Source organism: Mustela erminea, chromosome 4, assembly GCF_009829155.1.
Source record: "Mustela erminea isolate mMusErm1 chromosome 4, mMusErm1.Pri, whole genome shotgun sequence".
In the NCBI taxonomy this organism is placed as follows: domain Eukaryota; kingdom Metazoa; phylum Chordata; class Mammalia; order Carnivora; family Mustelidae; genus Mustela; species Mustela erminea.
The window spans coordinates 89,739,892-89,754,400 of NC_045617.1; the positions used below are offsets into that span (position 1 = coordinate 89,739,892).

Here is a 14,509-nt window from a genome sequence, read left to right on the forward strand (position 1 = left end):
AGATCATGACCTGAGCCGAAGGCAGCGGCTTAACCCACTGAGCCACCCAGGTGCCCCTAATTGCTGATTTCTCATCAGAAACAATACAAGCTAGAGTGACAATCTTATAGTTCTGGGGACAAAATTGTCAACCTAGTATCCCAACTCAGTACTCAGATTAGACTGTGTTCTTCAGTGATTTCCTGTCTGAAGGTCTAGTTCCCCTGACATTGACTCTGACATGGAGAGGATCATACAAGAAATTGACCGGGAAGTATTCTGAAGATCAACATCAGTAGAGGAGTGAAGAAAGCAGGACAATAGAAGTCCTGGCTGACCATAACAGGAGTTTTGAAAATGGATGTCCCTTCAGAAGTATCCCGAGATGGGGTGAGGGGGCCAGACCTTTGTCCTCACAGGCTGATGATCATCGGTTGGATATGGATTGTGCCAGAAAGGGCTCATGATGTTGAGGGGCAGCATTCTTGGCCAGGGGCAATTTCCAGAGAGGGAGTCAGCTCAGAGCACTCAGACTTTAGCACCCAAGGCAGCTAAAGGAATGAGTATCTCAATTCTGGAGGGGGATCTGGATGGCTCGTGACATTTTCCATTACACTTCCAAAAACCAAGTGTAGAAAATCCAGTCTTCTTAGCATGGCTCACAGGGCCCTATGTAATCTTGAGTATGTCTACCCCCAGCTTACTTCATGCCCTCTTCTCAGCTTGGAAGTCTCTCCCACCCTCTGGCCTGGCCCCTCTTGTCTGTTGCAAAACTTCTAATCCTTCAACTTACGGTGGAATTCACCTCCTCTGAGTGGTCTTGCTGACTCAGTGGTCCTTCCTCCCAGCATGGTGGTTAGGAGCGTGGACTGTGAAGCCAGAGTTCGAACCCCAGTTCTGCCACTTGCTAGCTGTGTAACCCAAGGCAAATTACTCAACCTTTCTGTACCTCAGTTTCCTCCTCTATAAAATGGGTGTAATATTAGTACTGCTGCTCCCTAAGGTTGTTATGAGGATTAAATGAGTTAATAGGTGCAAAGTTAGAACAGCGTCTGGCAAGAATAAATGGTTGCCATTTGTCATTGCTAATGGAGGCCTCTATGCATTTGTGGAAGGCACAAAGGATGAGAGAGACAAAGTGTAAAGTGCGTTCAGAGAATGTTGAGTAATTAAACTGGTCAAAAGGGTGGTAATAGTCTTTATATAATATTATTACCATGTTGAGAAGAATTTTTAATGTTACAGTAAACTGTGCATTTTGGGCGCCTGGGTAGTTCAGTTGGTTAAGCATCTGCCTTCGGTTCAGGTCATGATCCCAGGGTCCTGGTATGGAGTCCTGCATCAGGCTCCCTGCTCAGTGGGCAGTCTGCATCCCCCTCTTCCTCTGCCCCTCCTCCCCACCCACCCCTACTTGTACTCTCTGCTTTCTCTCATGTTCTCTCAAATACATAAATAAAATCTTTTTTAAAAAAGAGTGCATCTTGGGACGCCTGGGTGGCTCACTTGGTTAGGCATCTGCCTTTGGATCAGGTCATGATCTCCAGATTCTGGGATCAAGCCCCATGTCTCCCTCCCTGCTCAGTGGGCAATCAACCTGTCCCTCTGCCCCTCCCTCTGCTGCCCCTCCCCCATGCTCCTGAGCATATGCTCTCTCTTTCTCTCTCTCTCTCTCTCGCTCTAAAATAAATAAATAAAATCTTGTAAAAAATAAAAATAAAAAGAGTAAGTACATCTTACTTGTAATCAGTAAGAAACAATGACAAAATTTGCCAATAAATGGAAAGAAGGGTCAAAGACAGGAACAGGTTGAACCAGGAGGTAAGGCCTATGTGTGGGGAGGTGAGTTCTAGGCAAGGGATGTGTGAGAAGAAATAGGGGACGGAGAGACACCTGGGTGGCCCAGTCGTTAAGCATCAGTCTCAGCTCAGGACATAAACCCCAGGGTCTTGGGATGGAGCCCCACATTGGGCTCCCTGTACCGTGAGAAGCCTGCTTCTTCCTCTCCCACTCCCCCTGCTTGTGTTCCTTCTCTCGCTGTGTCTCTGTCAACTAAATAAACGAAATCTTCAAAAAGACAAAAACAAACAAACAAACAACAACAACAACAACAAAACCCTCCTTTCCCCAGGTGAGGGGAAAGGAGTTTACAGGAAAGTAGTATGAGCACATGGAAGGTGCAGTGGGGCAACCATTTCAGGCTGACAGAGACAGGTAAGGAGTGACAGGGACATGTTGGGAGGGAAGAAGATAAGGGATGATCAAGACAGATGAGGTTTGTGGGGACAGATAAGGAGGGATGGGGTCCTGCCGGAGTGAGAGGTGGCGGTCAAGTGAATGGCGAAACCAGCGAGGAGACCCGAAGAGCTGGAGTGGGACCATCTGAAGGAGAACCCTAAGGCTGCAGGAGTGGAGAGAGGAGCGGAGTGAAATGTGATGTCAGAGAAAGGGCGGTGATGTAAGAGCCAGGCGGTGGGGCGGTGATGTCAGGGTTGGTGCTGATGCTGGCGGCGCAGTGCATTGTGGGCAGCTCCCCGCTCCGCCGCTGCCTCCGCCGTCGCCCGAGGAGAATCGGGGCCGGGCCGGGCCGGGCGGGGATGATCCCGGGCGGGAGGCCGCCGCCGCCGCCGCCACCGCCGCCGGAGGGAGCGGGCAGCCCCGCGCCGCACTGAGCCGCCCCCGCCCCCGCCCCGCCCCGGCCCCGGGGGATGCGCCGCCCCGAGCCGCTGCCTCCGCCGCCGCAGCCGCAGCCGCAGCGGGCACAGAGCAGGTGAGGCGGGGCGGGGCCGGCGGCGGGCCGGCGGGGTCGGGGCGGGGGCTTCCCTGCGGGCTCCGCGGGCCTCGGGCCCGGCTCGCCTCCCAGCGCAGCCTTCCCCAGCTCCCCCTCCCTGGGCCGTGTCCGCCGGAGCCGGGACGCCCGCCGCTGGCCTACACAGCCTGGGCCGCATCCCGAGGCCTGGAACGGCTCCCTGCCCCCCGCCCCCCCAGCCCCAGCACACACACTCGCCCTCGCCAGCCAGCCCCCCACGGCCTCTGCCCCTCGCTTCTCACCGCTGCCCCTGTCCCCACGGCTTCACCCTGCTGTCACCCTGACAAGCCTTCCCAGCTGCCTCCATAACCTCTCTCCCTCGTCCTCACTCCCTCCGTCCCTGAGGCCAGTTGCCTTACCTACTTCCTCACCCCTTGAGCAGTGCCCAGCCTCCCGTGGACCTGCCACTCCCTCACCTGTCATCAGGATCGCTGCTCATCGCCTGCTTCCCCCTTACCCAACCCCCTCCACGGATCCTGTCACCACCTCCCCCCCCCCCAATCCCTTCCCTTCGCCTCTGCCTTCTTCCTCGGCTCTTTTCACCTGTTCCCACTACCCCTCACTGGGTTCCTTCACCTCTCCTTACCTGCGCTCCCAGACACCTGGCTCACACCTTGCATAGTTACACATCAACACCTCTACTCACACACCATGATGAGCTCCCTCCCTTGCTGTGTCTCCCTGTCTCCCCATCCCCCCTCCAAAATTGGCCCCACACTGTTTGACAGACACTTATAAAAACCTCTTCCACAAACCCCCACCCATGGCACACCCATACCTCCACATACCCAAAGGGTCCTGAGGAGGCAGTAATGGGACAGCTAAGTTCCTTGTGATCTGTCGTCCAGCCTAGTCTAAGCTGAGGGCAGTCCTCTGAGGCAGAGAGTGAGGATGGTGGACAGGAAGAGGCTGGGAACCCAGATTTAGCCTTTGGCCACCACTCTCTTTTCCCACCCCACCTGTTCCTTCTAGGCTTGTCCATCTTGAAACTGGTTGCTACATCCCAAATTTCTACACTAACCTATAGAATCTACTATCACAGGACTGGAAGGCCCACCAGGGGTCACCAGCTGCTCCAGGCTCTCTCCCAACTGGTTCAATGTCTTCTTCGGTCTCGTCCTCAACCTGTTTCCACCTTTAGTCCAGAACCCTGCACCCCCTGCCTCTCCCTTTACCCTGCCATTGCCCTCACTGCCCTCTGGATACCTCATGCCCCACATGCCACTTTGGCAGAAGGTGGGCAGCAGCCCATTTGATTGACATCCCCATGGTTCTTAATCTCTGAAGTTGGGTGGCTTGGAGAAAGAGTCAGCTGAGTCACTTGAAGAAAGATAGGACAAGAGCGACAGTGTCCCTCTGTATGAAGACCTCTTCTCCACATGTCCCTCATGGCCCTCTATGACCTGTTGAAGGTGGTTTTTATGCCTTTACTACCCCATACTGCTCCCTGTATGAGGATGACTAGACACAGGAGCCTGGGGGAGCTATCCCCACCCCAAGGAAAGACAGGTTTATGGAGTTTTTGCTCCATCCATGCATACCTTGGTCACTATCTTCCTCCCCATCTCCATTCCACCCTACTTCGTCCCCAGCTAGAGCAACTGCTTTCCCACTGTGACTCTCCAGGGTCACTATGAGGGCAGAGTAGTGTGCTTATCCAAAGTGTAGGGGGAAGGGGGAAGAAAGAGAGGAAATGGCCTTAGTTCAAATCCTGCACGGGGTTGACAGAAATCTCAAAAAGCGGCCTGCTGTCTGTACACATGCACATCACAGACAGACGCAACAACATGCAAAAGCACCCATGGACAGATGGACAGGAGCAGACTCAAAGATACACGGACACACAAAGACATACACATACTCATGGAAGGACACATGTGCAGATACACACACAGACACATACATGTGCACACACATTTGTTTCCCTGGATAATGCTGGTGGGCTTTCCCAAGCCTCTCACTCAGGACACTCTCTTTGACATCCAACTTCTACCTCTGTGGCCTTCCTGTTCCAGAGCAGACAGAAAGGTGTGGTCAGAGCTCTCAGTGCACGCCCACTGCGACTTGCTGCTCCTCGGCATTCCTCTGGCCTCTCACACCTATCCCATACCCTGTTGTCCCCAAACCCCCCCCCCCCAGGTCTGTGGTCCCTCTGAAATCCATGTGCTGTTCATCCCACCTCTGTTCATCCCATCTTTGCTTCTGAACCCCATCCCATCTTTGCTTCTGGATCGCATCTTTGCTTCTGAACCCCATGGCTGTCAGTGAGTTGGACTCACCCCTGAGAATGGTGTGTGCCTCACACAACAGCAGCATCCTCACTTGGCACCATCCCCAAGGGGCTGCTGTGCAACTCCTCTCCTTGCTTATCCCACCCCCTGTGGTGGAGGAGCAGGTCTGCATCACTCGGTGGCTCTGCCACGGGTCACCCCTCGGTCAGCAGGACTCCCTATTTTAGTAAGCTTCAGATGCTCAGCTCCATGGACATTTGGTGTCACCTCTGCATAGGAATGTGTGGGTGCGGGGGGGCGGGGCTCCCATCAAGTCACTCAGATGGATCCTTCTCAGCCCAAGTGTCCCCTACATAAGCATGGGGGGGGGGGGTAGCAAGTGTCCTCTACGTTAGCATCTCTCTCTTTGGGAAATGCTGTCCCCCCCCACCCCCAGCCTGCTCACACAGCATTTTCCTCTCCTTTTTTCAACATGTGTGTCCTGTTGCTGCGTTTCCCATCCCCAGTTCCTAGTTTGTGTCTCCCTTCCCGTGGATAGTATTTCTGTCTTCTCTTGTGACCTCCACCGGGGCGTTTACACAGTGCTTCCCCCAGTAACCCCTGGAGCATCTGCCCAGCGGGCCCCGGGGAGGATGCCTGCCAGGAGAATGGCGCTCCCCTCCTCCGTATTTGCAGGAGGGTCCCGAGTCCTTTGCCTGCCCCACTCACGGCCCCTCCCCACCCACCCCCCCAGGTAGATGGCCCCCCCAGGGCAGGCCCTGCGGACACCCCTCCCTCCGGCTGGCGGATGCAGTGCCTAGCGGCTGCTCTTAAGGACGAAACCAACATGAGTGGGGGAGGGGAGCAGGCCGACATACTGCCGGCCAACTACGTGGTCAAGGATCGCTGGAAGGTGGTGAGTGACCCGGCGGGGCCAAGGGAGGGGTGGGGAGAGGAGGGGAGGAGAAGAGCAGAGAGGACCAGAGACCTGTTAAAACAGTTGCCCCCAACTCCTCTCCCCTAAGAGGGAGGTGCCCCCAAGTTCATCTGCATACTGCTTGAGGTCACTATTTTGGCGTACACTTGTGGACAATCGCTTTCTCCCAGCGCCCTCTCTCACCCCTTTCCCTGCTGGGTCACGTTGCTCGGGCCCAGCCTGGAACAACTCCTGGTTGGACGTCGGAGCGGGAGCTGCAGAGCTCTGTGGGGGAGGCGGGCGGGGTGGGGGAGGGGGCTCTTTCGTTGCCGGACCTTGGAGAAGGGCAGTGAGTGAGCATGTGTCCCTCCGCTTCCGCAGAGGACGGAAAGGCCTGGCTTCGGGGAAAGAGGCCCTGCGGGCTGCTCCCACCGCAGCCGCACTCCATCTTCTCCTTCCACCCTCCTCCCTTCACTGGTTCCTGCGGCAGGTGCAAGACGCCGAGACTCCATGTCCCAGCGTGCCTTGCTCGTCCAGCCCAGGACTTCGGGCTATTCGGCCTGCTGGGAGTTGTAGTCCGAGCCTCCTCGGGGTTCAGGCCTGGACGGGAGGGGGACCTGTGAGGGGTTGGGGGAAAAGCAGTGTCTGGGGAGTGGGACCTATCGTAAATCAATCCCTGTCCACCCCCTTTTCCTCTCGTCGCTTAAGAGCTCTCTGTTGTCCTCTTATTATTGTGGGGGCAGGATGGTGTAGGGCGGATTGCAGGGTGATGTTGTGTGAGCTTGTGGGGAGCCTGGAGGAGCGGAGGGAGAAGAGAGCAGGCCTACACTGAGGCTCTGTGTGGGGGTGTGTGGGAGTTGAGGGGAGAGGCTCAGCTCACCTGGGCTGCAAGGTTGAAGAGAGAGTGGGACCTGGGTGCTAGCTGGTATCCATGGCAACAACCACTCCTCCAGCAGGTTCCCTAAAGGCCCAGGGATAGGGGCAAAGGTGGCAGTGTTGTCTGAGATGTCTCAGGGACTGGGAGAGGTGGTGGCACTTGGAGGGCCAGAGAGCTGAGGGAAGGGAGGGAAGGAGCCATTTAAGTCCCAGAGAGGACTTCCTGAGAGGGAGAGTGACAGGACAGAAATTGGGGAGGAAGAGCCAGGGCAGTGATCAAGGGAATGAGAGCCTGGCAAAATGAGGAGTGTTCCTTCAAAAACACTCTGGGTCCCCTGATGCGAGAGCTTAGTTTCTGACAGATTGGAGGCAGAAGGACATTTGCCCTGAAGAGGTGAGAAAGAGATGGTGTTCACAGCATACTGAGTTTGGATTAGAACTTTTCACTGCTTTTTGAGGGAGGGGGTGGAAGATGAGTAGAGAGAGAAATGGCGGTGGGGGAGGGGTTGTTGGGGGAAGGGGAAAGTGTTTAATCTCTGCCAGGCTGACATCTCTTAACCATCACTCCCTCCCTGGCCCCTGGAGAAATAGAGAGGGTGGGGTACCAGATGCCTCCCCTCAGCCATCTCCCTGTGAGGGGTGGGGGACAGAGACGAGGCAGAGCTCAGGAATGGAAGAGAAAATGAGCTGATCAGGGTGAAGGGAGGGGTGGTGGCACTAGGTGGAGTATTTATAAATAAGCCCATTTGACCCTTCTTGAGGGGTGCTTCTCAGAATCAGAATAGCAAACACCACCACCACTAATAAAAACAGCATTCGTTTTGAGCACTTATTGTTTCTAGACACTATGCAAAATGCCTTACCTGCATTATTTCACAAAACAATGGGATAGATATTATTACCCCCTTTTCACAGGTGTGGAAACAGGTACAGAGACTGACTCACCTCCCACGTTCTCAGGACGCCTGGGTGGAACCAGGTCTATCTGACGGCCGGGTCACCGGCCATTAAGCAGTACTGCTTCCCAAGCATTAGCCCACCCAAGAATCAAGAGCACAGAGATGAAGGAGTCTTTGTGACCAGTTCTAGAACAACTTTTTCGTTTTACAGAGGAGGAAACGTGGAGGAAAAAACTTAAGAAACTCACTCCAGGTGACCCAGAGCTGAGCCAAGAAACCGGTTTTCCCTTTTCCTAAGTGAATGATGGTCTTATTGTATCATATTTGCCCTTCAGTAGCCCTCCTTTGACAGGGGAGGGGATCCCAAAAAAAATTAGGAGGGAAGGAATAGGGTCTGACAAAAAGAGGTTGAGAGAACATTCTGGTTACCTGGCTTGGACAGGGCTGCATTATGACTTTCATGGGCCCTGGGCGCTTTTGCCTTCATGGAACTCTTTCTCTCTAATAAAGTACTAAAAGCTATATTTTATGACTGCATTGGTATAAAGAGGAATGAATTAACATTACATATTAAAATGTTTTAACCCAAGAGGTCATTTGTTTTCCTTGTGATTTAAAAATATTGAAACATTTTTATGGCCCCCTAAAAGTATTATGGGCCACTGTGTCTGCTATCCCCGATGGGTGAGTGGTGTCTGTAGGACCTGGGGAGGAGGGGTGTTAGGTGAGTGGGTGCATGCAGACCCCCAGCTTGCTGCCTCAGGGAGGTTCGGTAGTGGGTGTGGCAGGGTATGGAGGGGGTTAGGGAAGGAGAAACAGCTTCTGTTTGGAAGTGAAGATGGCAGAGAAATATCATTGGCCACCCTCGGAAATTGGGGAGTGGGTATTGGAAATATCTTGGTGCCCTGAGCCCTCCTTACCACCTCTTCGGAGGGTTTCGGAGCTTGGCAGATTCGGACTTGAATCTCAGCACTCACACCGTTAAGCCCTGTGCTGTCACCAGTTGCTGTGAGATCATGGTTAAGAGTGTGGGCTCTGAATCAGAGTGCCTCGGTTTAAGGGAAACTTGGCATTGCTGCTTACTAGCAAGTGTGACCTGGGGCATAGTACTTAATTCCCTGCGCCTTAGTTTTCCTTCTGTGCAAAATGGTGACTCTTACGACCTTCTGCACCTGTGTTGTCAGGAACCTTAGGGGAAGAGCTGAGATGATGTCTGTGTGTCTGGAGCACAGAGCCTGAGATGGGGCTTTTGTTCTCGCCCTCGCCCCCTTTCTTTTTTGCTGGCACACAACAAACCATAAAGGATTCTAGAAGATACTAGACTCTCCCCTGAGTTTAAACTTCCCCAGAGGGGGACATGCTGCTTCTTCCCTTGAGTCTGCGTCTATCCCCTCCGGATTCTGAAGTTCTTCTAGGAGGGGCATCTGGGTGGTTCTGTTTGTTAAGTGTCTGCCTTTGGCTTAGGTCATGATCCCAGGGCCCTGGCCTCATGCCCACCCCCCAAATCAGGCTCCTTGCTCAGCGGGGGGCCTGCTTCTATCTCTCCAGCTCCCCCAGCTTGTGCTCTCTCCTTTCTCTGTCAAATAAATAAGTCTTTAAAAAGTTTTTTTTTAACGAAATTCTTCTAGGAGTCTGACTTAACTTTTGTCTGAAGTACAGAGAGACTCTGGTTTCACACTGTTTTTCCTCCTTTCTCTTTCCCTGTCTCCTTCCTGGGCACAAGAGCCTTCAGGACGCAGCCAGAGGTGCTCTTCTGTCTAAATCTTCCTTTCATCCTGTCTCTTCCTGGAGTGGTGTCAGCTGTCACCCGCTGGGAGCTCCCAGCCCTGGGCTCTGGCCTGCCCCTTCCCCCGTCCATCCCCATGCTTCAGCCACCATTAAACATTTAATGGGACCTGAGTGCTGAAGAAGTGCTAAGGGGCGGGCTTAGAGATGCATGGGGCTCAGAGTCCCTTTACAGGCTGGCTGATCAGAGCAGCCTCCACCCAATCGCCAGCATGCCCAGCTGTGCTGGTGAGTTAACAAGCCAACGGGAGGCCAGTGAGCCTTCTGGAAGCTGTTCAGCGAGGGCAGGCCACCTGTGAGGTGAGCCGTACATCTTTTTTAACCAGCTGAGTCCCGGCTTAGAACTCAGCATCTTTTCCTTGTCCCTCATCATTGCCAGCAGCACACTCACTCTCCAGGAACCCCAACGCCTCTGACTTGAAATGATTTTAATCCCTCCCCATCACTCAGCTTTGCTCATCTCCCCTGGCTGGCTCTTTCTCCAACTCAGTTCTCCCCTCTGCCTTTTCTCACTGCCTGCCCTGGGACGCTGGAGGAGGAGGGCCTAGAGGGTCAGGTCTGTACTGCCTCGCCCCCTGGGGGGGGAATAGATGGACTCTCTAAACCTGCATTCCCACCAGGGTCCCCGCACGCGCCCCTGGCCCCCAGAGGAGGCTCACCCTGGTTTGGGGCATCTGACTAGGGGTCTAGGAAGTGCCATGAGCTTCAGCAGCAGGCATGGGCAGTGAATACCCTTTGGTGAGAGTCCTCCCCAAATACCCCCTCCCCCCATCACTCTCTCCCTTTAATAACACCTGTCAGGAGACTGCCCACCTGAGGAAGGGCCTGCTTCTCTGGAAGATCCACTTTGAAGCTGGGAGGTTCTGGAAATTCGTTTTCCTTCTGGATGGTGGTGGTTTAATCTAGTCGAGGAGTAGGGGAACGGTGATATTTCTTGTCCTTCCAGAGAAGAAAAGTTTCACGATGGCCCATGATCTCTTTAGAACCCTACAAGGCTCGTCTCCATGTCTGTATGGAGTCAGAGGTCTCATACCCTTTCCTACTTCCCACTCTGATATCTAGCGCTCTGTGTGTGTGTGTGTGTGTGTGTGTGTGCGCGCGTGTCCGTGTGTGTGTGTTTGTGCGTGCGCACACGTGCACGCACGCCCATGGGCTGAGCTGTCTCTGGCACTAGGAAAGGAGGAAGGGGCCCTGGCGGGTGGGGCAAGGGAGACAGACACAGGATCCTCCTCTTCAAGGGTAGCCATACCCCCACCAAGGAAGGGCTAGGAATGGATGGGACACAGAGCCGCTGAGCCTGATCCCTGTGTTTCCTATCCTCTTCTTCCATCTATGTAGCTGAAAAAGATCGGAGGCGGGGGCTTTGGTGAGATCTACGAGGCCATGGACCTACTGACCAGGGAGAATGTGGCCCTCAAGGTGGAGTCAGCCCAGCAGCCCAAGCAGGTTCTCAAGATGGAGGTGGCTGTGCTCAAAAAGCTCCAAGGTGTGGGTCAAGGGCAGGAGGATGGGCAGAGAGGTGAAGGTTGGGATCTGGGGTCTGGGGCTAAGGGAGAGCTGATGGGGGATGCTGAGACAGGGCGGAGTCTAAGGGCAGTGGTGGGGAGAGGGGCAGGCGGAGGGAGTGGGAGAAGTCATGGGTCCAGGAATCAAGAACTCACTGGAGACCCCTGAGGATTGGAAGGGAGGAAGAAGGGGTGGGAGTTGGGAGACCCCTGTCTGTGCCCCCCCAGGGAAAAGCCACGTGTGCAGGTTCATTGGCTGTGGCCGGAATGAGAAGTTTAATTACGTAGTGATGCAGCTCCAGGTGAGTCAGTCCCCTTGGGGTCCTCCCTCTTCTCCCACAAAAGCTTGGGATGTGACCATGGGCGTGGGGAGTGGGCACAAACCTTTGGGGATGAGGCTGGGTGGAATGTCAAGTGGTGCCACGGGGAAGGGGGCAGGGCAGCCGAGCCTAGCCAGCCCCTGCCGCCACCCCCAGGGCCGGAACCTGGCCGACCTGCGCCGAAGCCAGCCTCGAGGCACCTTCACGCTGAGCACCACGCTGCGGCTGGGCAAGCAGATCTTGGAGTCCATCGAGGCCATCCACTCCGTGGGCTTCCTGCATCGGGACATCAAGCCGGTGAGGGTTGCCCTCCCTGACCCCTCCTCCAAAGTGCACCCCCACCACTTCTCCTTCTCCAGGTCCCATGGTTTCTCCTCCAGAGCTGTGGTTGGGGCAGGAATAGTTTCTTGTACCTGTCCCTTCCTCCTGCTCTCTGCCCCAAGCCCTCCTCCTCCTCTCCCCTGCCTGCCAAGAGCACACACCCCTGCCTTCCCCTGGCCCACTTCTCTCTATTCTTCCCTTCTCCCTTACTCCTGCCCTGAGTAGTCCTTGAACTTTGAAAGGTGTTGGGGCTGGGGAAGCACAGAGGAATCTAGGACGAAAGGGACCAAGGGGCTGGGCTTGGTAAGGAATTCCCAGAAGCTGATTGTGTCCTGGATCCCGGTGTTGGAAGAATCTCCAATTCAAATAAGGACTGACAACTGAGGTCCAGAAAGATTGGCTGAATGGCCCAAGGTCACACAGTAAGAACAATGCAGGTCTGCTGCTGCCTCAGAGCAGGACAGGGTCATTAAGCCACTCAGCCCTGCTGGGGCTTCCCAAGGATTGGGGACTGGATGCATACCTCAGTTCAACCCCCAGCTGGGTCATCACGGCTGTGTGATCCTGGAGAAGCCCCATAATCTCTTTGACCTTGGGAATGCTCAGGTCTCAGATAAGGGGGATCCCACCTGTCTCTCAGATGGGATGTGATGACCTGCGGTCCAAGGTGGTGTTTATACTTAACCCTGGTTCTTGGCGCCCCTTGAGGTGAGCCGGGTGGGGTTGGAGCCCTGCGGTCACAGCTACTGTCTTCCCCAGTCAAACTTTGCCATGGGCAGGCTGCCCTCCACCTACAGAAAGTGCTACATGTTGGACTTCGGGCTGGCGCGGCAGTACACCAACACCACGGGGGACGTCCGGCCCGTGAGTACAGCCGCTTGCGGGGACCCCCGGCCGCCCCGCCTGGCTCCCTGACCTGGGCACCCTTCGCCAATTCTTTCTGCAGCTGCCTAAGCCGACCCGGCCTGGGATTCAGTAGGAGCGGCACCTAGCTCGGTCTACACTCGGCCCATCCCCCCCACCGCTCCTGGAGCTCTTGTAGTTGCATTAGCCTCACCCTGTGATCTGGCTGCCCACCTTGGTCGGGGACGGACACAGGGGCAGTGAGCAGGGTCAGGAGGTGGGGGTAGCACTGGGGTTGGTGTGTCAGTCTTGGGGGTGGAGGGAGGCAGTCCCGGTTAAAGTAGGCAGAGTTAGGCTCGGTAAGCAGGATGGAGATGCCGCCAAAGTCAGGGGCGGCGGGTGAAGGCCCTGCTGTGTGTTCTCCCTTTTGCAGCCCCGGAATGTGGCCGGGTTTCGAGGGACTGTTCGTTATGCCTCAGTCAATGCCCACAAGAACCGGGTGAGTGGCAGAGCCGGGCCTGAGGAGGTGGGGGCAGTGCGGCCCAGGTCAAGGGCAGAGTGTGCAGCTCAGGAAGAGGGACGGACGGGCAGCCATCGCGGTGGGGACAGCAGTATGGGGCAGGGGCTGGGAGCTGCCACACCAGAGACCACGGCTGGAAGAAGACTCCGCTGCCATTTCCCCGTGACTTCTCCTTCATCCTTGTTTTTGGAGATTCCTTCCTCTCTGCTCACACCATCCGCGTGGGGGAAGAAGCATGGATGGAAGTTTTGATGTTAGGATTCTGTGTGTCTTGGAAGGTCAGGGAGAAAGCCATGGTTTCAGGGAGACCTCAGCTCTGCTCACGGGAATTTGGGTGTCCGACCTCCCTGAGGCCAGACCCCCTCAGGAAGGGTCAGTCCCAGGGAAAGACCCGAGAGCTGTGGGTGACTCCCCTCACCGCCCCCCCACCCCCCCAGGAGATGGGCCGCCATGATGACCTGTGGTCCCTTTTCTACATGCTGGTGGAGTTTGCAGTGGGCCAGTTGCCCTGGAGGAAGATCAAGGACAAGGTAAGCCCTGTGGGGCTGGGTCTGAGGAGGTGGAGGGGGCGTGGGGGCACAGGGGCTCCGTCACCCTGTGCCCTCTTGCCTCCAGGAGCAGGTAGGGATGATCAAGGAGAAGTATGAGCACCGAATGCTGCTGAAGCACATGCCCTCCGAGTTCCACCTCTTCCTGGACCACATCGCCAGCCTCGACTACTTCACCAAGCCTGATTACCAGGTGGGAGCCTGCCACCTGGCCCCCGCATCCCTGGACGTCTCCATGGGGACGACCATCCCCGGCGGCACCCACACTGCCGGGACCCCACTCCCCTGCTGGCTGAGCCCTGGGCATCTTCCCCGGTCTTCCAACTGCATGACACTGTACTGTGCTCTTGTAAACGGTATTCATAGCTATGAGTTATCAACAGCGGACCCTCTTCTTGGTACTTTTTATGCATTAACTCATTTAAACTTCAAAACAAGCCTTTGGTGATAATGTGTGTTCCTTATGTGGTTATTCTAACACTCAACAATTAATGAAGCCAAATGCTTTCAAATATTTCACACCAGAATTCTGTGTTGCCCCCATTTCACAGATGAGGAAACTAAGACTGGATAGCATGGCAGGGTGCAGGGCTGGGCCCAGGCACATCTCCTGACTCCCAAATCAGCTTTTTCCAAGGTGCCACCATCACACCCCTAGGGGACTCACTTAAATCCTGACAGGAGAGGGGGGATGCATTAGCAGTGTGCTGCTCAGGACCCACAATGTGCCAGGCACAAGTCTCCACACCCCAGAGCACAGCGACAGGCACACAGGGGGCCCTCAGTGAAGTGGGTCCTGCCAGCAGAGAGACCCTGCCCTGCATTCTGAAGAGAGCTAAGTCAGAGCTGGAATGGTCTGCGGGCCTCTGATGGGCTACGGGTGTCCACCACATCCTGAGCCTGGAGCCCTGTGGTTGCCACAGATGCCTCACTTGAGTGATAGAAGGCTCTGCCCCCCAGTTCTCCTCCTGGGGTTCCCCA

The 14,509-nt window shown here is 55.4% G+C and overlaps 1 protein-coding gene across 7 annotated transcripts in view; it reads left to right on the forward strand.

Moving 5' to 3' along the window:
- The first annotated feature begins 2,686 nt into the window (after window positions 1-2,686).
- The window catches only part of TTBK1 (tau tubulin kinase 1), a 40,427-nt gene continuing 28,604 nt past the window's right edge, over window positions 2,687-14,509 (forward strand). For 4 of the 7 annotated variants that reach the window (XM_032340042.1, XM_032340046.1, XM_032340045.1 and 1 more), the window contains exons 1-10: window positions 2,692-2,746; window positions 5,750-5,911; window positions 10,007-10,027; window positions 10,810-10,957; window positions 11,205-11,278; window positions 11,453-11,593; window positions 12,377-12,481; window positions 12,894-12,959; window positions 13,418-13,510; window positions 13,596-13,721. In XM_032340042.1, the coding sequence (XP_032195933.1) occupies window positions 5,804-5,911; window positions 10,007-10,027; window positions 10,810-10,957; window positions 11,205-11,278; window positions 11,453-11,593; window positions 12,377-12,481; window positions 12,894-12,959; window positions 13,418-13,510; window positions 13,596-13,721 (882 nt within the window). In that variant the 5' untranslated portion in view covers window positions 2,692-2,746; window positions 5,750-5,803. Of the gene's footprint in view, window positions 2,747-5,749; window positions 5,912-10,006; window positions 10,028-10,809; window positions 10,958-11,204; window positions 11,279-11,452; window positions 11,594-12,376; window positions 12,482-12,893; window positions 12,960-13,417; window positions 13,511-13,595; window positions 13,722-14,509 lie in introns of all 7 variants that reach the window. The other 3 variants (XM_032340044.1, XM_032340048.1, XM_032340043.1) reach the window with 2 other exon arrangements.